General features: G+C 33.0%; 3 protein-coding genes across 4 annotated transcripts; 1 reads left to right on the top strand and 2 right to left on the bottom strand.

Moving 5' to 3' along the window:
• Window positions 1-484: 484 nt before the first annotated feature.
• LOC126688500 (probable indole-3-pyruvate monooxygenase YUCCA3) lies at window positions 485-3,101 on the top strand. Its single transcript, XM_050383208.1, has 3 exons — window positions 485-1,322; window positions 1,494-1,865; window positions 2,684-3,101. Exons 1-3 carry the CDS (start codon window positions 612-614, stop codon window positions 3,005-3,007), a joined length of 1,407 nt encoding a protein of 468 aa, XP_050239165.1. The 5' UTR covers window positions 485-611; the 3' UTR covers window positions 3,008-3,101.
• Window positions 3,102-7,203: 4,102 nt separating this feature from the next.
• On the bottom strand, window positions 7,204-20,897 carry LOC126688498 (7-hydroxymethyl chlorophyll a reductase, chloroplastic). Of its 2 annotated transcripts, none has more exons than XM_050383206.1 (19): window positions 20,737-20,897; window positions 20,521-20,626; window positions 20,297-20,381; window positions 18,279-18,390; window positions 16,796-16,880; window positions 16,630-16,671; window positions 16,407-16,485; window positions 15,331-15,382; window positions 15,170-15,232; window positions 14,196-14,293; window positions 13,730-13,765; window positions 13,585-13,646; window positions 12,969-13,017; window positions 9,425-9,504; window positions 9,192-9,261; window positions 9,052-9,109; window positions 7,863-7,927; window positions 7,687-7,781; window positions 7,204-7,558 (listed from the first exon to the last, which is right to left on the bottom strand). In XM_050383206.1, the coding sequence occupies exons 1-19, from the start codon at window positions 20,810-20,812 to the stop codon at window positions 7,468-7,470; spliced, it is 1,404 nt and encodes a 467-aa protein (XP_050239163.1). In that variant the 5' UTR covers window positions 20,813-20,897; the 3' UTR covers window positions 7,204-7,467. The 2 variants fall into 2 exon arrangements, with proteins under 2 accessions (XP_050239163.1, XP_050239164.1); XM_050383207.1 differs by having other exon boundaries at window positions 12,990-13,017.
• Window positions 20,898-24,394: 3,497 nt separating this feature from the next.
• Window positions 24,395-26,726, bottom strand: LOC126688497 (FBD-associated F-box protein At5g60610-like). Its single transcript, XM_050383205.1, has 3 exons — window positions 25,692-26,726; window positions 25,469-25,606; window positions 24,395-25,373 (listed from the first exon to the last, which is right to left on the bottom strand). The coding sequence occupies exons 1-3, from the start codon at window positions 26,694-26,696 to the stop codon at window positions 25,065-25,067; spliced, it is 1,452 nt and encodes a 483-aa protein (XP_050239162.1). The 5' UTR covers window positions 26,697-26,726; the 3' UTR covers window positions 24,395-25,064.
• Between the last annotated feature and the right edge of the window lie 302 nt (window positions 26,727-27,028).

The following is a 27,028-nucleotide window of genomic DNA, read 5'->3' as shown; positions in this document are numbered from 1 at the left end:
ATGTATGAGTATTAAGTATTGTTGAGAAGTTAAAAATGACATAATTGAAAGAGGGAAAAAATATTAGATTTTGTATAATTTTGGTGGATTATGAATGAATTACTTTTTTTTTTTTTTGGTTTTCCATAGTTTATTCTCAAAGTTTTCAACTAGAGACTAATCATTGTTTTTGCCGGGTGGGCACACGAAGGGACAAAGCACTGGCCCAGAAAATTCTTTTCAAAGTACAGGTAGCAGAACTCAAATTGGGGAGCACACCCAGTCGAGCCTAGTTTTGTATGAATGAATTACTTAAAGTTAAGTAAAATGTATTAAACAGAAAAAGGAGGCGGCCACAAGATTATCATTTGTGAATGACTTCTCAAATCATTTTCAAATCCAAATCACATGCTGCTCTCGTGGCTAGGACCCGTCCCTATTTAAACCTCTCCATCCCTGTTTCCCCCTCCACGCATTACTTCAAACAAATTACATATTTATTCTCTTCTCCACTCCTCTTTGTCTCATCTATCTTTGTACACACACATCAAATTCTAGTTCCTTCATTTGGTTAAAAACACTCACCCTCCTCTTACCTTTCATAACCTGTCTCTCACATACATACTCCAATAATGCGTAACACTTGTCTCAATATTATACCATCAGTGGTTCAAACTTTTGACCATGATGACTTTTTTGCTCGCCGCTGCATATGGGTGAACGGCCCTGTCATAGTTGGGGCTGGTCCATCTGGTTTAGCAGTTGGTGCTGGCCTCAAAAAGCAAGGCGTGCCATTCATTATCCTTGAAAGAGCTAATTGCATCGCTTCTCTTTGGAAAAACCGCACCTATGATCGCCTTAAGCTTCACCTCCCCAAACAATTTTGTCAACTACCCTACTTTCCATTTCCAGAGGACTTTCCAGAATACCCAACCAAACGCCAGTTTATCTCTTACCTAGAATCCTATGCTGAGCACTTTGACATAAGCCCACATTTCAATGAAACAGTGCAGTCTGCTAAGTATGATGAAACTTTTGGTTTGTGGAGGGTCAAAACCATTAGAGAAACCAGTTCAAATTCAAACCTAATTGGTGATTATCAAGTTGAGTACATTTGCCGGTGGCTTGTGGTGGCCACTGGTGAGAATGCAGAGAAAGTGGTGCCAGAGTTTGAAGGCTTTGAAGAGTTTGGTGGCCATGTCATTCATGTTTGTGACTACAAATCCGGCAAGAGATATTGCGGGAAGCGTGTGCTAGTTGTTGGTTGTGGTAATTCAGGCATGGAAGTCTCCCTCGATCTTTGCAGCCACGAGGCAGAACCATCAATGGTTGTTCGAGACTCTGTAAGTAAAACTATCTCTCACTCTCTATGTTTCACTGTAATATACCAACAAAAATTACTGGAGTATTAAGTGGAACAGTAAAATAGAGGATTTGTATTCATATATTCTACGACCACTTTTAGTTTTTCCATGTTCAAATAATAATTGGGTTAATCTTATTTCGGTCCACAGGTTCATGTCTTGCCAAGGGAAGTGATGGGAAAATCAACTTTTGAGTTAGCAGTTTTGTTAATGAAACGGCTGCCACTTTGGCTTGTCGATAAGATACTGCTGATTCTAGCTTGGTTGATTCTTGGAAATGTTGAAAAGTATGGTCTGAGAAGGCCATCCATAGGTCCTTTACAACTCAAAAATAGTGCAGGAAAGACTCCTGTGCTGGACATTGGTGCATTACAAAAAATTAGATCTGGTGAGATCAAAGTGGTCCCTGGAGTCAAAAGGTTCTTCCCTGGCAGAGTTGAACTTGTTAATGGAGATCATATTGAGATTGATTCTGTTATTCTGGCAACTGGGTATCGCAGCAATGTTCCTTCATGGCTAAAGGTGAGAAACTTTTTATGAAATATATAGTTCCCATATTTTATCTCTTTGAATTGAGGCTCTCTGACTTGGATCCATAATATATACTCCTATATGACAGTTATGGAAGTTGGGCTATTTTTTTAATTTCTTTTTTCAGTTGGATAGTTTATTGGCTGGCTCTTTTTTTGTTTTCTTTTACTACATTTGATATCCTTTTCCTCAAAAAATTGAAACTGCAGTCGGCTTGTTAGTAGTTTTAATTTGTTTGGAGATATCATTGTCTTATTTATGGGCAGAATATAATATAAGAAGGTTATTCTGTTTTCCACTTGGAGTGGAAGTTCGCATACTGACATTACTGCAACGATGGATCTAGTTGTGTTGTTTTGTTCTCTCTCTTTTGGATATCAATGGTGTCAGAAACAATTAGAGTTTGTCGCTTTTTTCCCTATAAATTTTCAATAAGTTTAGTTACAATATTTTTCATAGTTTTTATCTTAAATGTTGACATATATAGTTTATTATGAATTGGTATTTAATAAAAAGCACGGTAAGCGAACTCAAATAAAAATAATAGTAACATAATCATAGCAAACTATGTATAAAAATTCGATAGATTGATTTTTACCCTGTCTTTATTGGATACCTACTAAATTATTCTAAATGTTTTTTTACTTATTTTAAATAAGTCTTTCTTATTCGTGTCTTTATTTCGTTTTAATAGCGATCTGTACTAAAAATTATGCAAATAACATTGTCCTTTCTCATGGAATATATATTTTCTAGAGAACAAGCTCATTGGATTGATATTGTTTGTTTGGAATGTTTGTATTGTACAGGAAAATGACTTCTTTTCCCAAGATGGGATTCCAAAAAATTCATTTCCTAATGGGTGGAAAGGGAAAGCTGGGCTCTATGCAGTTGGGTTCACAAGGAGAGGCCTCTCTGGAGCATCTTTGGATGCAATTAGTGTAGCACATGACATTAGCAAGAGCTGGAAAGAAGAAAGAATGCTTTTTTATTTTTTATTTTTTATTTTTTTTGTGTCTATTTTTGTTTCCTTGGTTTCGAGATTGATAAGTCAAATTGAGATCAGTTTGTGTAGAGAAGTTAGAACACAAGAAAAAGGAACATATAACACACAAAATTTAGCCCTGTCCTAGAGAAATCCCAAAATGTGAAAATAATTGGATTTCTTTTTCTTTCTTTTTTGTACCAAGGAAGATGAGGCTTATTGTTTTCTTGTTCTAAGCATACCTGTACCAGTAATAGATACTATAATTTTACTATTTAAACTTTACAAATTAATACATGATTTTTTAAAAATAATTTAATAGTTACAATTATGGGAAAGGAGATTAAAATTTTAGACATCTTTGTTGAAAAGACAAAAAAAATAAATAAATAAATAAATACAAATATTTTTAGTGAAATATTAGAAATTTTTATTGATAGAAATTAAGATGATACCTTAGCTGCTCGAACAACAACAAAAGCAAAAGGGAGATCCTCCAATCAAATCAAGACATTAGCATTAGCCTCAGCATATACTATTTGCCATACTATTAGAATCTTTACAAACAAAACAAAAACAACAATACTGAAATTGGTTACACAAAATACTAATTATCTTCTAGTAAATGGCCATATGTAACAGTTTGATTTCGCCACTACTGCACCACAAATAAAAAGTACAAGCTAGAACTACAATAATCTTGACACTTATTTATTATTATATTATTAACGTAACATAAATCATGGTTTTTTACCGAGTCACTTTGTAAACATTTTTATGATAAAACGGTTAATAAATAATACTTTTCAAACATTTTCTTACCAGTGCATTGTGTGGGGTATAAAATACTAATCAAATGGGTAGGGCCTCCTCTCTTTCCCTTTTACAATTTTTTTAGTCGGACCCAGTCCAGATAGCCATTAATAGGACTGATGGGTTCTCTCTCTAAATTTGGTAAGCTAGCGCCCAATTTATTTGGTGGACCCAGGACCACTAAACCAACACCACGTATCTCTTTCAATCTACAAAAGGCCTATGTATAAAATAGGTTTCAGAATCTTTTGTCACCATGTCAATCTGCACACGGCTATAGCCCACTGTGGGGAGAACAATATATCTCATATGATTTTGTCATTGTGCTACGAAGAAATCTCCAAAAACTTGGTGCAAAAGGGAAAAAGGTAACTATGATTTCACTTCCCAAATTAGGTGATTTATAAATTAAAAAAAAAAGAAAAAAAGGTTTGTCCCGACAACATGAACTTTTAATCCATACACCACTATTCTCCAAGCATGAGATGACCACCTATTACTATTAGGCATAAATATCAACACGATTGAATGCATAACCCTATCCTATTTCCATAGCTTCTTAGTTCTAATGCAACCTAATAAAATTCTTTTCAATTTTCCCCTTTTTTACGGGTCAAAACATACCTACATTTCTTTTATCCAATATGTTCAACTCTCCTGTCTTATCTTTGAACAATTCTTTTATGACCATAATCGATGTTATAGTATATATTAAAATAGTCTACTATAAGTAATGCACAATTATTTTTATATTAAAAAGGTAACTATGATTTCACTTCCCAAATTAGGTGATTTATAAATTAAAAAAAAAAAAAAAATTTGTCACAACAATGATAACATGAACTTTTAATTCATACACCACTATTCTCCAAGCATGAGATGACCACCTATTACTATTAGGCATAAATATCAACACGAGTGAATGCATAACCCTATCCTATTTCCATAGCTTCTTAGTTCTAGTGCAACCTAACAAAATTCCTTTCAATTTTCCCGTTTTTTACGAGTCAAAACATACCTACATTTCTTTTAACCAACATGTTCAACTCTCCTGTCTCATCTTTGAACAGTTCTTTTACGACCATAATCGATGTTATAATATATATTAAAATAGTCTACTATAAGTAATGCACAATTGTTTTTACATTAAATTATCAATTTTTTTTACATAAATGTCAATCACATTAGCATTGTAACAAAAATTGTAGCACAAAGTAAATGTTGTATCCAACCTTATGCTGCTAGCTTCTTGCCGACCAACCCCCACACCCAACCCCCTTTTAGGTAATTTATTTTCTTTTCTAATTTGGTTGATGCATGATAGTATATGAGATCTATTTTTGTTATTTATTGGATATCTCAAAAAAAAAAAATTTGGATAATTCAATAGTTACAACAATGGAGGGTGGATTTGAATCTTGGATGTACTGGGAACACAAGGAAGAGCCAACTAGTTAAACTATAAGACTCTTGGTAAGATGTCTCAAAATATAGTTCTTGTTTAAAAAACAATTGATATAATAACTTCCCAATTTTTTCCTTTAGTTTATTTAAAAAGTCAATATTCATCTTTTACTAGAATTTAAGTTAAGAAGAGTAGTGTTGAATACTACTAATTTTAAAAATAATGTATCCAATGATATTTCCTTAGATTTTTCTAAACAAGCCAAACAATATGGGAAGGAGAGTAATTTTTATGTATTTATGAAAATGATTTGAACTGTTTCCCCCTTTTTCATTTTTCCATTGAAGCTATTCCCTGCTTTGTCTTTTTTGTGATGTCATGAGCCACAATAGCTTGCAATGTTTGATTAAGGCACATTAACATGGTGGACTTCTCCCGTTCAAATTGGGGTTTGATACCAAACTTCTCATCAGGAGGATAAATGAGGCGATTTAGGTGAGAAAAAACCATACTTTCATACAATATCTTAATTGAGTAATTTTCATGATTTTAAGATTAATGTCTTATTTAATTTTAGGTGTTTTTAGTGCTTTCTTAATAATCAAATTGAGTCTTTTTGCAGTATTGTATAAACTAGGATTTCTTTAGAAATGCTTTACTTGGAAATTTAAACTGTTAAATCAGCAAATAAAAATTCAATTTTTTTTAGACTTTATTTTAGGGTAGACTTTTAGCATTTTTTTACTTTATGGATTCAAAAAAGCCTTATCATTCTAAGAGTTTACATCTAACTAAAATAAAATCTAATCCTTTCATGATTTCCATTTTACATAACTAATTTAGCTAGAAATATCTTTTCATAATGCCCCTAAAAATGAAAAAGCTTTTGTCCTCTACCAAAGGGAAATTGGAAGTTAAAGACAACCCATATGAGAACCCATGCCATTCAATTGGAACGTATTGAAAAGCCATAACCCAAAAAAAAAAAAAAGATTTTTTACATCCACAAACTAAAATATTGAAAACAATATATAAATAAAAATAAAGAAAATGAAATAAAAAAGTTACGAAGTCTACCAATTCTACATAAAAAAAAAATGCATTATATTTTGCGGCTCACTCTTTCTGTAATGTGCCTTTTTTTCTTTTTCTTTTTTTAAATGGATGGTTACATTGGAGATGTAGGATTTGAATTATGAATATTTTCATTAGAAACACCAAGAGGAGGTGTTACATGACTCTTGGCTTTCTTTAATGTGTCTTGAATACGAAGCAAAGAAATAAATACTGACTACATGAATTTTGCAATGCTTTCAGATTGCAACGTGAATTCTATAACTCCATCTTTGTCAACTCCCACAGGAAGCTCTAAGTTTTACATAAAACCATGCAACCTCTAAGTTAGACATCGCTGTTACCGAGAGAAGCTAAGACATGGGGTGGCCACCACCCACATAGTTTCCTTCTTACTCACAAAAGCCCATTCCCTCATTCATTCCTTTATTGTTGTCTAACGTTGGACTATAACCTTATACCTTTGGTCTGTGCATTTATAATGTGCTTGCATAAAATAATGTCGTGCACAAATACAAAGCATGCACACAGATGTAACACTATATTTTAAGGTGTCAAGAAGTGAAGCAACAAAGTCTTAAAATGACCCCCGAGGGGCAGTGTGTGTGTCTATATATATATATACACACACACACATATTTATATGTTTTTTACCCTAAAAATCGTTTGGGTTTTTTTCAAGACTTTGTTGCTTCACCTCTTGACTCATAAAACTCATAGTTACGATTAAGCACATGTTGAGTACAAAGTGTGTGTGTCTGTGTGTTGACTTTATTCTTATAACACTTTATTTCAAGACTTTGTTGCTTCCCACTTGACTCTCACTTCAGATTGGTTTACTTATATTAAGGAAAAAGCTACAAAAAAAAAAAAAAAAAGCTTAATGCAGTTTTTGAGCTTTCTGGGCAGCCTTAAGTCCTTTTGGGATTTTTTCAAACGCCCATGGAAAACCACATAAAGAACTTAAACACCTTAAAAGCTATATATGGGCATTCTTAATGTAAAGCCAGACAACATCATAGTTGGTTAACCCAGTTCTAGGATTCACAAAATGTCTCAAAAAAGGTAATAATCTTTATTTATTTAGTATTAGGAACAACCTTTTTCGCTTTCTTTTTGGTTTTTCTGATCCTAGAAGATAGCCATACATTTCCTATTTTGTCTTCTACAACAAAGGGAGATTCAAACCCAAATTCTTTCCATGGAGAGAATCAAACAGTTCTACTTTTCCGCAAGGCTTTGACTATATCTTCCAGGGAAAAAAATGATTTCGCTTTCATGGAAGCATCCGATCTTGTCTTCAGCATGTAACACAGTTACTTGTTGGACAACATCTTTTCAATTTCACCATTCTTGTTGTACATATCCACGATTTTCTTTGCATATGAAGGCATGTGCCTATCAGCTCTGCATTTGTTTAAATTTCAAACATAAAAAATCTTTTTTCTTTTTTTTGGGGGGTGGGGGGGGTGTGGTGTGTTGGTGGAAGGATTGTGCTCAAACAGACTATAAGTTCATTATTCATCATAACTTACCTTTCTTTTCCCCATGAGCGGTTTACATACAAATAGTTTCGGATGGTATGGTAATCAAGGGAGTAGCGTGCAAATTCCAGACCCTTTGGGCCAATCTGACCAAAAGAACCAAGTGAAAATAAAATCTTGAAGATAGATACTTTCTGTTACTAAAGCAGTAAGGAAAAATGGTTCACCAAGTTTAGGATAAAAGCTATCAAATTTCCGATCAACTTTGGGGCAGGCTCAGAAGGACCTTTCCCTGACAAAAACAAGAGACATATCAGCCCAAAAGAGGATTAGCAACTGGCATATTTCACTCAGGAACTTTAATGAGCTGCATTCTTTGCACACAAACTACAGGAAAATGTTAGGTATGAATATTCAGTAAGTTTTATGCATTTCATTTCCTTTAAGTGAAGTTTATCAGTTATCACCCAAAAAGAAAATGATATTCATGACCACTTACATAATTTGCAGAGCAAGACATAATGAGAAATTGTGCTCCAGAGTCAAGTTTAAATGATGTTTACTAGAAATAGTGGAAAATTTTGTACATAAATGAAATGTAAATCCTTCAGAACAAATAGTCCAATATTAATGTCATTCTAGCATCAAGCTCATCTTACAGAATCATACACATCCAAACAAATGCAATGTTAGAAACTTAGAATATAGACCAAATTATTAAATTCTCAATTTTCTATTAGTTTAAAACATCTAGTAATTTATCATGGTATTAGACTGATGTCGAATAATATCAACTAGGGGATAAACAGGAAAATTGAGCAAAAAAATAAAAAATGATAAACCCTAAGAATCAGCACTTAGGGGCTTGCCTAGAATTAGCACCAAGCAAAAAAAAAAAAAAAAGTTAGGCATCAGTACCAAACAAAGGAGAGCACATTCTCAACTCATAAAATTCTTTTTCAAACTCTAGTATCTTTCACCTTTACACGAGCATTAGTTAAATAGGGTTTCAAGGATAACAGTCATATGGAAATATCCAATTAAATTCCATGAAGGCCTCAACATTGAAAACCCAAATTCAAAAAATCAAATCAAATTCTAAAATCAAATCTTAAATGATTTTGGTGCTCCTTGCATCAAAGACTACATGTACTAAATTCTAACATTGTCTCCACTTTACCTAATATTTTTAAACTTAGAAAATTAAAGTGTTGGACCCATTCATCATTGAGTTTGGTTTCAAATGTGGAGTGTTAGCATGTTGATTAAATGATTAAACCCACCTCTTCCTATTATCTTAAGCCGTAGGACAAGTGTTTCATTATCATGCAACATATCCAGTCAATGAGCTTATACCTCTGAAGCTCAAGTGCAACAGATTCCAATTAATAATAACAAAAACCATAGCACACATACCTAACTTAGCATTATCATCTGCCTTAACAGTCTCCACAACGAATGGTCGTCGGTCACCCTATAGTAGTGTATTTGTTTTAGTAGAATTATCTTAGGATAACTTTAAAGCCAACCAACTATGATAAAGCTAAAAGTTTTACACTACTAATTGTAGAAGTAATCTCCAGAAGGTTTTCCACCAGACTCAGCATTTCTCTTCCACGTTCATTTCTGCCATTAAAAATTTTAAACAGATGAATGAATTTTAGCTTGTAGAAATGGTGATATACTGGTGTCATCATGAATTAGAAATTAAAGTAGCATAGAATGATGATAGCTATCAAGGATAAGCACACACACAAAGGAGGGGAAAAGAATATCCAACGATATTTACCTGACTGTAACATACTGTGGATGTTGTGTCATGCTGATTCCAGAATATTTCGGCACACCCATGTATCCAACCACCAGATCCTGCAATTGGAGAGACATGCATTATAAAACCAATGAAGTGTAGCATTTCTTTCTTGCTGCTGCTTTACAGGACAAAAAAGTCAGATCCAAGGTGAATTCTAATACATGCATGTAACCATGATTCTTGAGACAGGCTGGCAAATTTAATTAGTTATTGAAAAAATGTATCTGACCTGTATTTGTGTATACAGATGTGGAATTGTATAAAACACAAAACTAGAAAAAAGGTTATGTATATGTGTGCAATGGGTAAGAGCTTTCCAACTTAAAAATAATATTATGCATAAAGGTTCCTTAGAATATCCATATAAATAGATTTTTAAGCATGGAAGACAAAATTGCACTAGACATCCATGGTTAGCAACAGTTGGGCCATGTAAATAGCAAAAATTAATAAGGATTTTATCAAATTCCAAATGGCTAGGAAGAATTTATTGCGGGGGTTTTCATTGACATTGTGTTCTGCGTCTATTAATATTTGCATTTTATATGTCTAGAAGGGCTCTTAAACTTTGCCTACATCAAACACTGTCCAATTCATCTATAAAGTCTCAAAATATCAGACATTCATTTTTTTTTTTTTTTTTTTTTAATATATTCAAGCAGGCAAGGTTTCTAGATTTCTCATATATACTAAATTACATTGTCCTCTTTGAATCTAATTCAGACTTAAACTACCATTATTTAATTAAGACACTTGCCAAAAAAGGGATGCTGAAGGGGGGCATGATGAAATTCAAATGCACATAAAAAATACAGCCCAGAGATAACAGCATTGCTTGACATCATTGAAGCCAGTAAAATGTCTAAAATAAAAAAGGTCTCTCATGGTGCTCTTCTTTCGTAAAGAGAAAGTTCAGCAAATATTAAGTATCATAGGAAATGACTTGACGTGGGGAATTTGTCTGTGTGTAATTTCTGGTGAGTTTAGGGTTAGGAGGATGGGTGAAAATAGGATTTAGAGTTGTAGAAGAAAGGGTTATGGAGTAGTGTTAGTAATTAAAAGTTGGTTTGATAAGTTATTTGATGGCTGTTTTGTAGAAGAAAATATGTGGGCTATGAGGAGTTTGAGACTTTTTAATGAAGCTTTGCTAGGAAGTGATTGTGGCATTTTGGGCTTGAGAGGGACATGCTCTGGATGCGAGTGATAGAGGTGAAGTATGGTTGTGAATGGGAGGGTTGGGGTACCAACATAGTCCCTAGTCCTTATGGAGTACGCCTATGGAAGACTAATAGACGGGGTTGGCCTTCTTTGTCGTGTTCAATTTAATATGAGGTTGGAGATGGGTCACAAGTGAAGTTTTGGCAAGACTAGTGGTGTAGGGTGAGTTCTCTTGCAGTATGCTATCCCAAATTATTCAGGATCAGCTGTGAAAATGAGGCAAGTGTGGCAGATCTTATGAAGGTCACCAATGGGATCCTTCATTGGGATTTGCATTTTATGAGGGCCATATAGGATTAGGAGTTGGAGTCCTTGGTGAGCTTCATGGATACCATTTATGGCACGCCAATAAAGGGGATTGGGGAGGATAAGATCTGCTGGAAACCACATAAGAAAAAGGGTTTTAAGGTTAGTGGTTATCACCAACTCTTGGTTGGCACTAATGATCAATCTTTCCCTTGGAAAAGAATATGGAAGCCAAAGGTCCTTCCTAAAATAGCTTTCTTTGTATGGACTGCAACCTTGGGAAAATTCTGATGGTTGACAATTTAAGGAGAAAAAAGGTATGGATTGTGGATTGGTGTTATATGTGCAAATGTAATGGTGAATCAACTGATCACCTATTGCTTCATTGCTATAGACTTGTGGTCCATGGTATTGGGTTTGTTTGGAATGTGTTGAGTGATGCCAGTGATGCCAAAGTTTGTTGTTGAGTTACTAGGTTGCTGGCGAGGTCAATTTGGTCATCATCAGAATGGTTACATATGAAAAGTTGTCCCCCATTGTTTGATGTGGGGTATTTGGAGCGAAAGAAATAACAGGAGCTTTGAAGGTAAAAAAAGAACTATGCCTGATCTCAAGTTATTCTTCTTTAGAACTAATGGACTGGTTGTCAGCTTTGAGTCAAATCTTTATTTTCAGTTGTTGATTGCTTGATTTATGTATATATATATATATTTTTGTTGGTGGGGGGGGGGGGGTTTTGGGGGATTTATGTAACTTTCGTAATTGATTGTATACTCCCTATATACTTGGGTGACTTTTTTTTTTATATCAATATTACCTATCAAAAATAAAAGAAAATATGTGGACTTTTAGGGTTTTGATAGGTAAAAGAAAGTGCTTGATTTGGAGTTGAAAAAAAAAAAAAAAAAATTTTGTGGTGTCCAGGGGCTGTAAGAACAAAAACTGTGAACAGAACTACAAGAAAGATGTTAGGAATTTAACCCAATTCCTAGATATGCGAAAAATACATAAAATATGCACCAACAATCTCACAAGACAAGATTTGCATGGCCTACTTCCATGGAGCTGCAGTGATTTCACTATTAATAAATCAATTAAAATATCCTTTCAAGTTTATGCCTCACTTGAGATCCACACCAAATACAATAATATCTCTCTCTAAGAATAATATAAACTCAATTGGAATCTTCAGTCGCACTCTAAATACAACAACTTCCCGTGGTTGTAGTACCCAAAACATATCCCTAAAGAAAACTCCAAATTAATCTTCTCGTGTATGTCTCATGGATAAAGAAAATCTCTCCATCTTCTTTGCTCTCACACACACAATTTTTCTTTTTTCACTGCACTCACTGCATCACACACTTGGCTGCACTATTTATTTTGCACTCCCGTCTTTCTCCTTTTCTATTTTCTTTTTATGCAGCACAACCCTCTCTAATACTTCTTATGCAGCACAAACCTATAAGACAGAACCATCTAAAACTTTTATTCCTAATTGAACAAAGATTCTCACAAGCATTAGCTATTAAAAAAAATTCCTATCTGAACAGTAGTGGTATGGCTTGACTGCCACCCTTGCTTATTATAGCCATAATCACATGTTGGCTGGACCATGGTGCCCACATGCACCCAACAAAAGAGAAGAAGAGACGAGAAGGGGAGGAAAGAACACACAAAGGCCAACTTAGAACATAAATCCTAATAAAAGACTAACTCGGAGTTAAAGAAAGTAAAACCTAAGATACTTAGGATCTCCTAGAAAATTCTAGATTCAATAAATTACCAAAAACCTGTAATTCGCGAGAACTGCAGAAATTACATATTTACCATGACTACAAATATGACCATAATCAATAAAAAAAAAAGTTTTTAACCCTAAGAGACCCATACATAAACCTTTAAAACCACACGACTTTTACTTCAATTGGACTTCACACATGGCCCCATAAAATAATTATTGAGTAGCGAAATTTGCAAAGTAATAGCAAACCAATCTTTCATTGTTGAATTAACACAGGCTTCTAATCATATGATGCACATTGAGATGAATTACTTGTTGAGAAGCAAAACTCACCGCTAAGGCATTTGTGTAGTCAAAACAGCTGCAGGACAACAAAAATTTGAATGGTTAGAACAATCTTTAATGGTCACAAAACATTTATTTTAGAAGTAAACATCTGATGTGGTAATTGTAAGTTATGAAACATATCCTGTAAATATAAAGTCACTGGCTGAAGCAGATTTTCAGGGAGTTCATTGTTAATAATACAGTTATGGCTGTTCCAGTGGTGAGTGCAATGATATGCTTGCCTAGAGAAACAAACTTAGGCCTATGCAAGCACCCAACTTGATCATGAGCACTACCTAGATAAGAGACGTCATGGATTAATTGCACTCTGTCAATGTTTTCATTCAGTATTCCATTCATCTTTTATATAAGAAAGCATTCTAAAGTTGCCACTAGGAATGGCAGCACAGCTTGTTTGGACAGACCCTTCATGAATCAGTCAAACCCTTGATCTTGCTTAGATGATCACTGTTTGACACTTATAACTCAATTCAACCTTCATAACAATAAAAAGGGAAAATCTGCATGAGTTTACCATTATTATTATTATGAGCGCTGACTAATAATTTGAAGTGATAAATAACAGACTTGAAGAAATTACCTATAGCAAGAAGGAGCAATAACATCAACCAAATCATTTGCTGGTAGACAGAAATAAGGAACCTGCTTTAGTTAAAATTTGAACTGGATGAAGCAGCATGATTGTGATTTGTAAGGCCAAACTGAAAATATGTGGATTGTTTTACCTCTTCAATATGACCGTCCAAATGCTTCAAATGAACCTATCAAAGTACAAGAAGAAAACTTCAAGGAATATTAAAGTGAATCAACAAGCTATATTTCAAGTTTTTTTTTTTTTTTTTTTTTTTTGGGGGGGGGGGGGGGTGTTGGTTGGTGGTTGCGATTTCAACTTATGTCATGTGTCCTTTAAATGGCAAGGTTGGCTGCAAAAAATGCCATTGGTAAGTTACACACATCATGTGGATCTTAAACCCATGACCTCACCCACCATCCTAAACTTTAAGGGGAGGAGATGCCACTTGAGCTAGCACATTGTCCACTTCTCTTAGGCATTTGAATCACAGTGAGACTCATCTAAAGAACAAAGTATGCGCTTCAATGATAACTAAGTGATTTATATATTTGACTCAGCCACCTAAATGCTCAATACTAATGTTAAAACTCCAAAAGAAAGAATCTCTTAGCACAAACCTTGTAATCTTGCATAAACTCGTAATGAAGAACTGTTTCTGGTTCACTACTTGCAGCCTTTAGAAACTTATCCAGTCCTTCTCGAGTTCCATTATCAACTGTGGGATACAAAATTTAATAATTATTCAAATTATTTTTCAAGTGCATTGGGTGACTTGAATAATTTTATATTAGAAAACTATAGCTCATGTATTAAATATAGGACAAACTTTAGCTACAAAATTTGTTGTAGCCTAAGGTTGCAACCTTACTCAATAAAATAAATATTATTACATATATTGAAAATCTAACCGTTGAATTATATGTTCTTTACGCCTTTAATACACATGTCAAATTTTGTATCGATCGAATATTATTTACTATATGATCTATAAGTTTATATTTTATGCATAATTTTAAATTACAAAAATTTGCAATTTAAACAATTTACTGATGACATAACTATTGATCTTTAATTTTTTAGAAATTTTGCAAGCATGGAGGATATAAGAAAAAAATATAATCCAATGGTAGATTTGTTAAAATTTACTTCTAATAAAAAGATATTGAGTAAGATTGTAGCCTTAGGTTATAACCAAAATTGTAACTAAACTTTGTCCTTAAATATATTGATTACAAGATAAGATACATTTTCAAATCTCATCACAAATGTCACCCACATATGCCAGTTGGGTACGTAAAATGAAATTATATGCCTGGCAGGTTCCAAGTGCAAAACTTGCTGCAACACCCAGTTTCAAGGCACAGGGGCAAGGTGGAATGTATAATATTTTGACTTTTCAACCACACAAATTTACCAAACTATCAGACAGTCCGTTCATGTTTCAAATTTGCAAATTGCTGACTCATATCTAACATGATATAATGTCCTTTGCAATATCTACATCTTTTGGGGGGCCTAGAGTAACAGTTTTCTTCTAAAACTATAAAGTTGACAAAATATAAGAAGAACAAACTGAATTTGAATCTATTACCACAATTAGTGCCTAATACATAGAGCTTTTCCAAATTCAAGTGGTGCTCCACAGATCTTAATGCTGCAGTTTAAGAAATTACTCTGCATTACAATGGGTACAAGTCACAATAGAGAAAACAGATAAAAATAGAAATTCTCAGATCATATAACATGCCATACCTTCCACTTGGCAACCCACACCACAGAAAAGAAGACGTTTTACGCCTGCAGCCTGTTGTAAGGGAGAAATGAATATTTGACTCACTAGATTTTTGAAGCAATATATAAAATTGAGCTTATAGGAGCCACCATCTAGAAAATAAGATACTCTTAAACAAGTCAGCATAGCACACACACACACACACATGTAATAATAACCAAAAAGGAATAAAATATGCCAATACTTTCCCATCAACCTTGCCAAAACAGACTGAAACATGTCAATATTGTAACCATTTAAGAAGAAATGATCTATGCTAATTGTCATGTTGATCTCTCCATGAACACTAATATTTGCAAATGAAGAGCTAGAACACACTATTATTACTATCTGAATCAACAAAGGAAAATCCTCACATGAAATGAAAGACTAATCATGCTCCTTGTTACTGTATTAAGAGTGACAAAGTACTAGAAAAGTAAAAAATAAAATAAAATAAACATAACATTCACCTTCCTCAGTCAGAAGATTATATGCCTTCTAAAACCTGAGTTTCTAGAGAAATCCTGCCTTATTTCTGGCTTAGTACTCACCCTACGTTTGTTTCCAATAAGCACCATGACCAGGATCATTCATCTCCAGAGGTTCTTTCTTTTCTTTTTCTTTCTTTATATGTATGTGTGTGCGAGTAAAATAATTTTCAAGAAGAATGCCAAGGGAGTACCAAGTACACAAGAAGAATATAAGAGAGGAACAGTACACCATTAAAATAAGAAGCTAAAAGTAAAAACTAAAACTGTAATGAATCAATAAAAAACAAGAAATGTCTCCATTGAAAAAATAAAAAATTTATACATGCAACAAGGGATGGAAGTTATGATATGATTTGGGCCTAAAAAATAAAATGTTAAAATCGTGCTATGACATAAGGAAAGTTGTAGGATTTCATTAAATCTAAGAAAATCATAAGTTTCAGTTCTCAAATCAGATTGGTGTTCTTATATAAAAAATGCATTAAAAACCAAGAATAGATGTCAAAAGCACAAGGAAATAGTAAAAAAAAAAATTGTCACTAATGAAAGAGAATACCAGTCACCTCAACAAGGGCAAGGGTATTCAGATTAGGAGATAATGTTGGCTTAACACCTTTAGCAGCTAGAACTTCCTCTGGTGTCCTATTGTAAATAAAAATTAGATGTAAGCATTATATTCTGATGAAAAGGTAAGTAAACAACCAAAATAAAAACTCTCAACTGACTATGTTAAGAGACTAAGAGTATCTTAGATCAAAGTGTAAGTCAAAAGAGCTAGATGCAAACCTTGCTAGTACAGGTCTAGGTGTGAATCTGTCCTCTGGATCACTGTCATAATCAAAATAACATGACCAAAGAAGTCCAAAAATTAATATACATTAAAAATGGCATTGATAATCAATAAACACCTACATTAATTCTACCATCCACAATTTTAAATTTGTATCACTACCTTTGCACACAAATGACAGCTTCTACCATGCCTGATTTAAGCATTTCAATCGCAATAGTTGTTACTATCCCTGTCCACTGAGCTCCTATAATCATAGAAAGTTCAAAGAAAAATTAAGTTAAACAATACTTCAATTGGGCCAAAATTCTCACAGAATTCACCTACAACAGAAATGAAACTAACAGATAATAGTTTACGTAAAAATGTAGCATATGTCTGCATAAGTTCAACCAAAGAAAAATGCAAAACCATACTTCACTGTCAAAGGAACCATCAAAACTGATATAGAATACACAAAGAAACTTTCACATAAAATCTAGGCGAAATTACACTTTACCACCCTAAATTATATCCCATTTTACACTTTGCCCCTTGAACGATCGAAATGCATGATTGTTCACCCAAAGTTATAACTCTGTAAATGGGGTATAGTTTAGGGTGAAAAAGTGTAATTTCCCCTAAAATATCATATCTTTTTTAACTAATCGGTGACATTATATTTAGACAGTGAATTAAAGACACATTAAATAAGGTTTGGGAAGCTAACACCAGTCACCCTTGACCCTATATTGACATTAGTCTGGCCTCTCCAAGATTTGTACCATCTAACATGCTTTCTTCTATATTTTCAAGTCATAAAAAGATGTATGGAAATTAATGCCTCATAAACAAAGCTCGAAAATGATATTAGCAGTGTTAACATAAAATCTTTTTTATAACATTGACATTAATTTGAAAGCTTCAACTTAAAAAGAGACAAGATTCATGATGTCTCTAATGGATATTATGAAAAAGATTAATAATAAACGTAGCACTTGCAGAACTGACTTTGTGCTTCCTCTAACTAAAACTACAGTTCTATAAAACTAAATAACAATTAAAATCATATTAAATAAAAATGCAAAAAATAAAAGTATGATTTTAGACAAGATTTGAATGAAAAAATATGTTTGGTAAAATGGATGCCTAGAAAACCAGAATAAATAGATAGAATCAACAGATGGTTTGAGTCGTTCCTTGTGAAAAAGAAAAAAACTATGAGAACACATATAGTGTTCAAAAGAATCCCTACTAGCTATTCTCGTTAGAGCACTATATATCCTCCACAATTATTCGCATCATGGACAGATGCCTTTTTTTTTTTTTTTATTATTTATTTTTATATTTTAAGATATTTGTCACAAGACACCATCAATGGAAAAGGGTGGCAAAAAAAAAAATACTGCCCTTTTGGATTATAATATAGAAGAGCAATACTTCTCCATCTGTATATGAATACAAATTAGTATAATCCAAATAAAGATAGCAAGTTAAAACCAATTCAAACCTCATATGATCTAGTGTACACTAAATGTCAAAATCATTATACTTGAAATCTCAAACAAGCTGTTTGTGCATCAAGATTCAAGAGGAAGTAAGAAACCCCCAAAATGAGACATATAAAAGAATTGTAGGAAATCAGAAAAGAACAAAAAATAATTACCTTCTACAGGCTTTACTTTACGAGCATACAGCAGTTCCTTATAGACCCCTAAGTATGTCTCATCTAAGGAACTTGATTTCCTCCCTCTACCATGCACTATTGGTTCCAATTCCTGAATGGTGAAAAGATAAAGATTAATACAAGGCTTGAGTAACAAAAAATTAATTTTTTATTTAATTAAAATAATTATAAATAATTAAATATCTAAAGCAAGCGTATCAAAGCAACAACTCAAGTTTGATAGAATTAACAAACTATACTGATTTACTAAAATGCTAAACTAGAAGTTGTAGAATGTAGTTAAAACGCTCAAAAGTTTCAAAATTTTGGTATTGCAAGTGTAGATTGAGATTTAGCAACATCATATCTAATAGTTCAAATATGATATCAAAGAGACAATATAACTCACAGGCCTACAATAGCCTCAGTCCCAAGAAAATATATATCAGAAAGCCAATTAAATGATTAAATTTACCCATTATTATCAGCTTAAGCTTTTGGGAGATGTAATAATTTATCATGGTATTACATAGGTGATCCTAAGTTCAAACCTTGTCTCCACTCTACCTCCCATTTAAAAAATAAAATAAAATTCCTTGTGTTGGGCCTAAAGGGGAGTTTGGGCTCACACCTAAGAGAGATTATTAGAATAATGGGAACAACCATTAAATTCACACCTTCCTATCAACTTAAGATTTTGAGAGAAGAGGTATATTACCATCATACTCTTTTATTTAAATGACTGGTCATATGAACTTCAATAGTGATGATTGGTAATTAAATTCTTGTAATTAAATAACTGGTCATTAGAACTTCAATGGTGATAACTCAAGGGCATTCAGGTGTTGGGATTGGGCAATTCAGCTTTAGTTCCCCCAATCGAATTTAATCTTCACTTTGTTTTATATAGCTTTCGCAATGAGTCCAATAAATTTTACATACATAGATTAATTTACATCCTAATTATGTTTAAATCAGTTTCACAATTTCAGGGAATAATACCATTATGAACCCGAGTCATGACATGCATATAAACCTACTCAAGAATGAAGAAGAGGCATCTCAAAGGCAACTGATGCAAAATAAAGGACCTTAAGCGCAAAAGACCCAAGAATGCAGGGTCACACTAACTCCTTATTACCATTTCTGGTAATACCCCAAAGTGTTTTGCATAAATTTGTAAAGATTACATCCTAAAATGATGAGTTTGAATCATCAATATGTAACTCCCTATCGACATTCTAATTCTTCCTATATAGAACAAATGAAGCAATGCTAGTTATAAGTAATGCCCAAAATCCAATTCTGCAACATTAATTATGATCCAAGCTTCAAGTTGAAAATGACTCAGCAGCTACTTTAAAATTGATGCATTTTCGGTTTAAATATGGATTTTTATTTATTTTTTAATTATGTCTTCCCCCAGTCGCAATACACAAAATTATATTGTAAATATGAAAGACACATTTGTTTCCTCAGTGCAACATGCATACAAACAGTGTACAAATGTGAAAAGAAGATGGCCTCTCTTTTATCCTCTTTCCTTTTCCCTTAAAATGTAAAATCTAAACTCTCAAGAAAAGAACTGAAAAATCAGATTGTGCAAAGTAAATTGTGGCCTAAACTTTGAACCCACGTTGACCCCATCAGCTAATTTAAGTAAATAGAAAACTGGAATCGGTGCATTGCTAGTTCATATGAGGCAAACTTTTAATTATGTTTTCATTTTTCACCCCTTAAATATAGAAAACTCCATCACCATGCATAGAAACACTGAATAAATGTGAAACACACAATTATACATGAAATTAAATACATTTATTTTTCCCTTATTAAGCAGTGGCAGTGCAGATAGGAAGTGAAAGATATGTTTAGTTAAAAGTAAACGGTTGAAATGGGTTTTTGTCCAAATTGGGATATAATTAAAGAGCACTATACAAATGATTGAATGAAGAACATAATTTAAAAAGCGGAAATTTATGATTAAAGGAGTAATGTAATTAAGAAAAGCAACTCACTTCAATTTTAGACATGCCATCTCCCAAGAAAGCACAAGCATTCTTGACATGCGCAATGTAATACGTATCACACAACCCGCAGTGACTGCATGACCAAAATTGAAACAAAACATGTTAGAATTATAGAGTAGGGGACCCTGAGTTTGATCACAACTTAAACTTTTGGTACAATCAGTAATTTATCAAAATAAAGTGAGGAAAAGATATATCATATTTGTAATAACCTGCAATGATCTTTGGCTGGGTAGGTGCCTCCTGGAGGAATGGGTCTGGATCGTTTTCTCCAGTCTTCTCTCAGCTTCACTGACTTTGAAGACTCTGAGTTCCCATCTGTTCCCCACATACATAGTCAATTAGTCATATATATATATATATATATATGTGCATGCATTGAAGGTGGAAACAAACAGAGAGAGAGAGAGAAGAGAGTTTTGGAGTACCTTTAGAGGGAGAGGAAGAAGCATTAATGGAGAGTGAGAGAGGAAGCGAAGAGAGCTTGGAAATGAATAACGACATAGCACTAGCAGCGCGAAGAGAGAGAGAAAGTGGGAGCTGGAAGTAGACGAAAGTAGAGAGTGGTTATGCACCACAGGTTAATTAATGCGTATATAAGGATTTGGTCGGACCCACGTTTTTTGAGATACTTTCAAGATATTGCGTCCCTTTTTCATCCCAAGATGGTATCAATTACACACAAAGATTGATCATTCTAAAATTTATCAGTTAAGTTAATTAGGACTCACAGTTGAACCCATATTAGTATTACTTTAAATCTCTATAGGAAAATAATATAATAGAATGAAAACGTATGAAAATATAATTTTAAATGTTTTTTCTCTTTTTTCTGTTTGGGTGTTTTAATAAACCTTTGTTAAGAGTTTGACTATGAGATAATGAAATGGATAAGAAGTTAACACTTTCTCTTCTTTATTTTTTAAAATGAAATGAGAGAGAATAAAATTAGATTTAATGAATTTTTACTAAAACTTTCAAAATACCCCTAAATATTTAGTGATTTATTTTAAAATAAGGGGTCTAATAATAATATTGTCATAAAATTATTTCATCTATTTCCCTTTACATCCAAATACATATTTTCCATCTATAAAATAATATTGTCATATATAATTAGTGCACCATCTATAGATAATCAATACATGAAATTCAAAGCATTTTCCCCATCAACACATGACAAGAAATTAATACATGAATATAAATATTTTAATTTTTGATGAGTTGGAAGGTTAAATAAACAGAATTCTCATTCCTTCCTAAGGAATGCACCACTTGCCAGAAGGCCCAAAACCTTAGATCATTATGACTAAGGTTCTTGATTTTAAATAGATAGTTGGCTAGATATTCCAAAATATCAAATGCAAGATCATGGAGTTGGCAAAGCTTGGTGAAATTGCAAAATGGTGTATCAATGGTAGCGGAATTTTGGAGTGGAACAAAATTATCCCAATATAAGTAACTTTCAGTCAGGCTTGACACAAGTACTGAAGCAGATATTTTATTTTATTTCACTGTGAGGAAAAAGGCAGAATGTAGGTTGGGGTAAAGAATTAGGTTTCAATAGAGATTTAAACATATTTAAATATACAATTAATAGATATATACACACACAACTTGTATATATTGTAATATTAATAGTTAAGACTATTGTCATGTTACACTAGAGTAACTTGGCACATGGTTGCACTTCAATTTCCCAATATATTGTGCTACAAATTCGTGAGTAGAACTCATTCTTGAAAACTAACTTGCAAGGAGAGGATGCCCAACAACTTATATATGTATGATTAAGCTTGCATTTAAGTTATGTGGGACACTAGAATCATAACAGATTGATTAAATTTGCAGCCCACAACAATACTTACCCATCAATTATGAGAGCATCATCCATTTAGGAAGACATGCTATGGTTAAAAGAAAATACTACCTAAACTATCAGGGAAGGGAAGGGAAGGGAAGGGGAGGGGAGGGAGGGGGGGGGGGGGGGTTTGAAGTTCGTTCTTATTATAGGGCAATACAACCCACTAATCTAACATCTTTTCCATGAATGCCATTGTGGAAACTAAAAGTGCCTACAAAGGTAAGTTTCTTCATTCGGACTACAATGTTTGGGAAAATTTTGATTGTTGATAATTTGCGGAGGCAGCATATGATGTGTCACAACTTAAAATAAAGGTATTATAAAAATGTGATATTTTGTTGCTATCATAGTATTTTCACAATTAGGTGTAAGTTTCTTAGAGCTAGCATTGTCATTTGCTTATAGATCAACATAAAATAATAAAATTTCATACTAAGATGTGTCACAACTTAAAATAAAGGTATTATAAAAATGTGATATTTTGTTGTTATCGTAGTATTTTCACAATTAGGCGTAAGTTTCTTAGAGCTAGCATTCACATTAGCTCATGCAAAATGGCATAAGAGCCAATTTTGCTCAATCAACCCCAAAAGTTACCCACATCAAGTTATGCATTTATTGTGCCAAATGCATTTTAGCTATAGTACTTGTGCAAATATATATCAGCGTTGCTGTTGTGAATTTCAGTTTTAATTATTTATGTACATTTTTTTTAGAATAAAGGAAGAGAGTAGATGGTGGTTTTGTTGTTATCACAATATTTTCACAACGACAGAGTTATCAGTTGCTTAAAAATCAAAATCAAAATAAAATAAAATAATAAAATATCATACTATGACCTACCACAACTTAAAATAAATGTATTATGAAAATGTGACATTTTTGTTTTTGTCATAATATTTTCACAACTGTAAAGGTGTAAGTTCTTTATAGGTCAAAATAAAATAAAATAATAAATTATTAGATCGGGACTGAACGCAATTGAAAATAAAGATATTGTGAAAAAAATATTGTAACATTTTGTTGTTGTTACAATATTTTCACAACTACAAAGAGTTAAGTTTCTTATAGGTGAAGATAAAATAATAAACTAGACCAAGACCCATAACAACTAAAAATAAAATTATTGTGAAAATATTATGACATTTTGTTATGTCTCTAAACTTTTTTTGGTTTAGTCAATTTTTGTGAGCCAAAATTCATTATTTCATGCACAATTTTCTTAGGCTGGCCTTTTTTTTTTTTTTTTTTTTTTTTATGCATCAACATAGTTTCACTGAGAAAAAAAAAAACTTCCTCCTTTATGTTTTAGGTTAGTGCACAATTTCCCCCCTAAAATTTAAAACCAAGCAATATTTATTCCTTTATATTTAGGAAATAATTGAATACCCCCTATTGTTACTCTCTCAATTAAACCCTAACAGGATCTTATGATTCCTATCGTGCAATGTCTAAACTACAACTACTAAATTTTAACATTCCAAAAATTTTCTTTACATATTTTGAGTTTTATGTGGTAGTCATGCTTCGTAAGTTGAGATGGTAATATAGATTGTTCTATTTGTTACACAGAAAACACTGATTTAGTAGATTCTAATCTTCTAAAATTATAACTTTATATAATTCGAAAACACACAAGCCTTTTATAATCCTTTTAAAAAGAAAAATTATTTTCTTACTTAAAAGGGTGTTTATTAAAAACTAAATAAGCTAAACACCGTAGCTAGACACATGAAATGTAAGTTGATAAAGAATGGAGTATAAATAAATATCTTCATTGTGGATGGTTGTAAGTATTTGATGAAAAATTTCAATTGCATATGGTATCCTTCATTGCGAAAATTTAAATATTGTGACAATATCTAAGCAAAACTCAATTACTAATTGTTGGAAGATGAAATTCATTATCATTCTTAGAAATTTTTAGTGAACTATATTCATTATCATTCCTAGAAATTTTTAGTGAGCTTTTAATAGATATTCATATGTTAAATAGCTATACTAAGTTTGTATGTAATCAAAATTCTTATATGAATGATATTAATATTGTATAATAAACATATTTTAGTACATGGTTTCATACTTCTTCAAATAAAAGCTCTATTTTAAATTTCTCACTCAAGGAGTGGCACATGTACATGCTACCCAAACTTGTAATATATGCAAACCAGTAAAAAGGCAAAACTTCCATCCAAAAGTGATTTACCTTCAACATCTTACTCTATCATTTCTTCCACACAAAGAAGTGCATCTTACTATAACTAATCCCTTTGGGAGTACATAACGAACTCCATTGCTCCATATTCACCTAAAAGAAATTACTAAAAGGCAAACAAACCTTGGAACATAGTCATGATTAGAAATAGATGTATAGAAGGATATTAACAATCATTGACCTGTCACAACAAAGAGACATTCGTGTGTATACAAATATTGGTGAAAATTGTTTAATAAAATGGAATTTAGAGAAAATGTCTAAAATTCTAAGCTTTTCTTTCAAAATATAATTTTCGTGGTCACACTTCCAACATAAACATTTAATTATTTAACTATTTTTAATTATCACTATTAGGCAAAAAAAATTTTGAGATATCCAAAATTAAAAACTTTAGGCATATGAAGAGGCAGCAAAAGTTTATTTGTGAACCTTTTGTTGTTAATCAAAGTAATTGTAGAACTACAAATAATTGATTCCCCACCCAAAAACACACTCTCTCTCCATCAAATAAAGAGGGCAAAACATTTAACAAGCAGAAAAGAGTAATTTCAACTTTATCACCGCAAAATGGTCTCTTTATAAAATTTAAAATAAAAATAAAAAACTTAGTAACATGCCTTAGTTATTTAATGGCTAGCATTTGAAGAGAGACCATACCCTTTTACAAAGACAACTCATTTAACTGTAAGTAGACATGTGCTAGAACTCCTTGGAAACGTCGATAGTTTCTCAAGAACACCTTCCTCTGACATGTAACTCTCAACTTCAACTTCAACTGTCATTGTCTTCAAGAGTCTTGACTCCTTTAGAATAAATTTTACAAATTCCACTTCATTTTCAATTCCACTGTATCCACGAAAGTAAAACGTTGTAAGGTGTGAAGACAGAGCATTAGGATCCTTTGGTGGCTCACTAGAGCATAACTGGTTGTGTTCTTCAACATGAGCAGGACTCCAATGATGACACCTATGGTAATCATAACTCTGATGACAGAGACAAGATGACGATAAGTGTAAATTTAGGTAATATTTGCTATTAAAAAAAAAAGAAAAAAAAAATTCTTACTAACTAAACTAACCCTTTTAAAAAAAAGAACTCGTAGATTTGGAGCCACTCGAAGCAACGCTTGTAAAACATCCCAGTTACGATTATTAAATGTAAAGTCCAGTCGGACCAGATTTTGGAACATAGAACAGAAGGAACCAAAGCCGCGACACTGCATGACAAGATAATAATTATAATCACAACAACATCAAAGCTTGAAGTGGGACTCTAGTTTATAAAGGAAATAGGAAGCTTACCTCTCTAGCACTATAAGAGAATGAAAGGAACTTGAGCTTATTAAGTGGCACAAGAAGGTTGAATATCCTCTCCAATTTCATCTCAAGTCCAAGATCATACAGAGATTCATCATTCTCAATGGACCAAATATGGAGTCTTGCCTCAATTAAGTTGTCTAGTTTTCCAAGGAAAATGATATCGCCCAAAGGACCACCAAACTCAAAGTACTCGAGAGATGGGGCGTCTATTTCATATTTGTAACCAACCACAGGGAATTCACTCTCAAACCTAAACCAAAACCTTGCATTCGTGATACGCAAAAGTTTAAGGGTAGGTACCCATATTTTTAAACAAACATCCTTGGGAAAACTGACTACTTTCAAGGACAACTGTTCAAGGACCGGGCAGGCAGAGAGGAGCCTAGTTAAAGAGTTGCAGTTTCGAAAACTAATTCTTTTGAAACGCAGAATCTTTAGTCTTGGTAATTGAAAGGATAAGGACGATGACAGAAGAGGATGAAAGTCGATTTTCCAGGCTAATTTCAAAACCACTAATGACTTGCAAGACAATATGCTAGGTGACAACTTCCAGTAATTTTCAGTACTGTGTATCCTGAGATCGAATACCTTGAGGTTAGGCGTAGTAACGGTGGAAACCAATCGGTCAAGCTGGTAAGGGTTAACACTATAGTTGTACAACATGCGAAACGTTTGGATGCAGGGTGCTTTGAGTTGAAGTAGACGCAACACTCTAGAGACTCTAGGGAAATAGTTATTGCGGATGTCGAGTATTGGGACGTAAGTCCATAGGGGCTTCCACCGGGTTGACAAAAGGCTTGTTAGGATGGTCTGATTGAATGGGAGGAATGAAACGATGTGAATGAGAACACAGTCCGGAAGATCGCTGATCCTATCCACACCACCCACTGCTTTTTCTTCTGATGATTCAGATTGAGAGGGATCGGCCATCAAGGTAAGTCGTTGGGTTTTTGGGTATTTAGGTTTTTTTCTTCTTGAGTCGGCCATCAAGGAAAGTCAGTGCAAAACTTTTTTTTTTTTTTTTTTTTCCGAGAAGATCGGGTTCAAAAGTTAGGTATAGGGGAAGGGTTGTGAAGAAAGAGTATATAAATTTGTGATGCCCTTTTGGCTGAAGCACCTCTTTCTTTTTTTTTTTTTTTTTTTTTTTTTTTTACAAAATAGAAATTCTACACTAACCTAATTTAAGTGTATATGTGGAGTGACCATCATACCAAGGATGTGCGGTGGTGTTGAAGCACTTGAAATGAAGAGTTTTTGTTTTTATGTTTGGTAAATTTTGACAATACTATCATTTTAATAGTTTTTTTCTTTGCTTGTTG

The sequence above is a fragment of the Quercus robur genome, chromosome 6, assembly GCF_932294415.1.
Source record: "Quercus robur chromosome 6, dhQueRobu3.1, whole genome shotgun sequence".
Taxonomy (NCBI): Eukaryota; Viridiplantae; Streptophyta; class Magnoliopsida; order Fagales; family Fagaceae; genus Quercus; species Quercus robur.
The sequence above is the reverse complement of the archived record's forward strand: the minus strand, read 5'-3'. Positions and strand labels throughout refer to the sequence as shown.

Bases quoted from the DNA above. Each gene is read 5' to 3' on its own strand.
- LOC126688497 (XM_050383205.1), bottom strand. From the start codon at position 26,696: ATGGCCGACTCAAGAAGAAAAAAACCTAAATACCCAAAAACCCAACGA. The intron at 25,607-25,691 runs GTAAGCTTCCTA...CTTGTCATGCAG, and splicing joins TCTCTTATAGTGCTAGAGAG to TGTCGCGGCTTTGGTTCCTT. The intron at 25,374-25,468 runs GTTAGTTTAGTT...CTCTGTCATCAG, and splicing joins GAGTTCTTTTTTTTAAAAGG to AGTTATGATTACCATAGGTG.
- LOC126688500 (XM_050383208.1), top strand. From the start codon at position 612: ATGCGTAACACTTGTCTCAATATTATACCATCAGTGGTTCAAACTTTT. The intron at 1,323-1,493 runs GTAAGTAAAACT...TTCGGTCCACAG, and splicing joins CAATGGTTGTTCGAGACTCT to GTTCATGTCTTGCCAAGGGA. The intron at 1,866-2,683 runs GTGAGAAACTTT...TGTATTGTACAG, and splicing joins ATGTTCCTTCATGGCTAAAG to GAAAATGACTTCTTTTCCCA.
- LOC126688498 (XM_050383206.1), bottom strand. From the start codon at position 20,812: ATGTCGTTATTCATTTCCAAGCTCTCTTCGCTTCCTCTCTCACTCTCC. The intron at 16,881-18,278 runs GTAATTATTTTT...CTATGATTATAG, and splicing joins TAAAGTAAAGCCTGTAGAAG to GAGCTCAGTGGACAGGGATA. The intron at 7,782-7,862 runs GTGAACCATTTT...TCTTTTGGTCAG, and splicing joins TAGCTTTTATCCTAAACTTG to ATTGGCCCAAAGGGTCTGGA.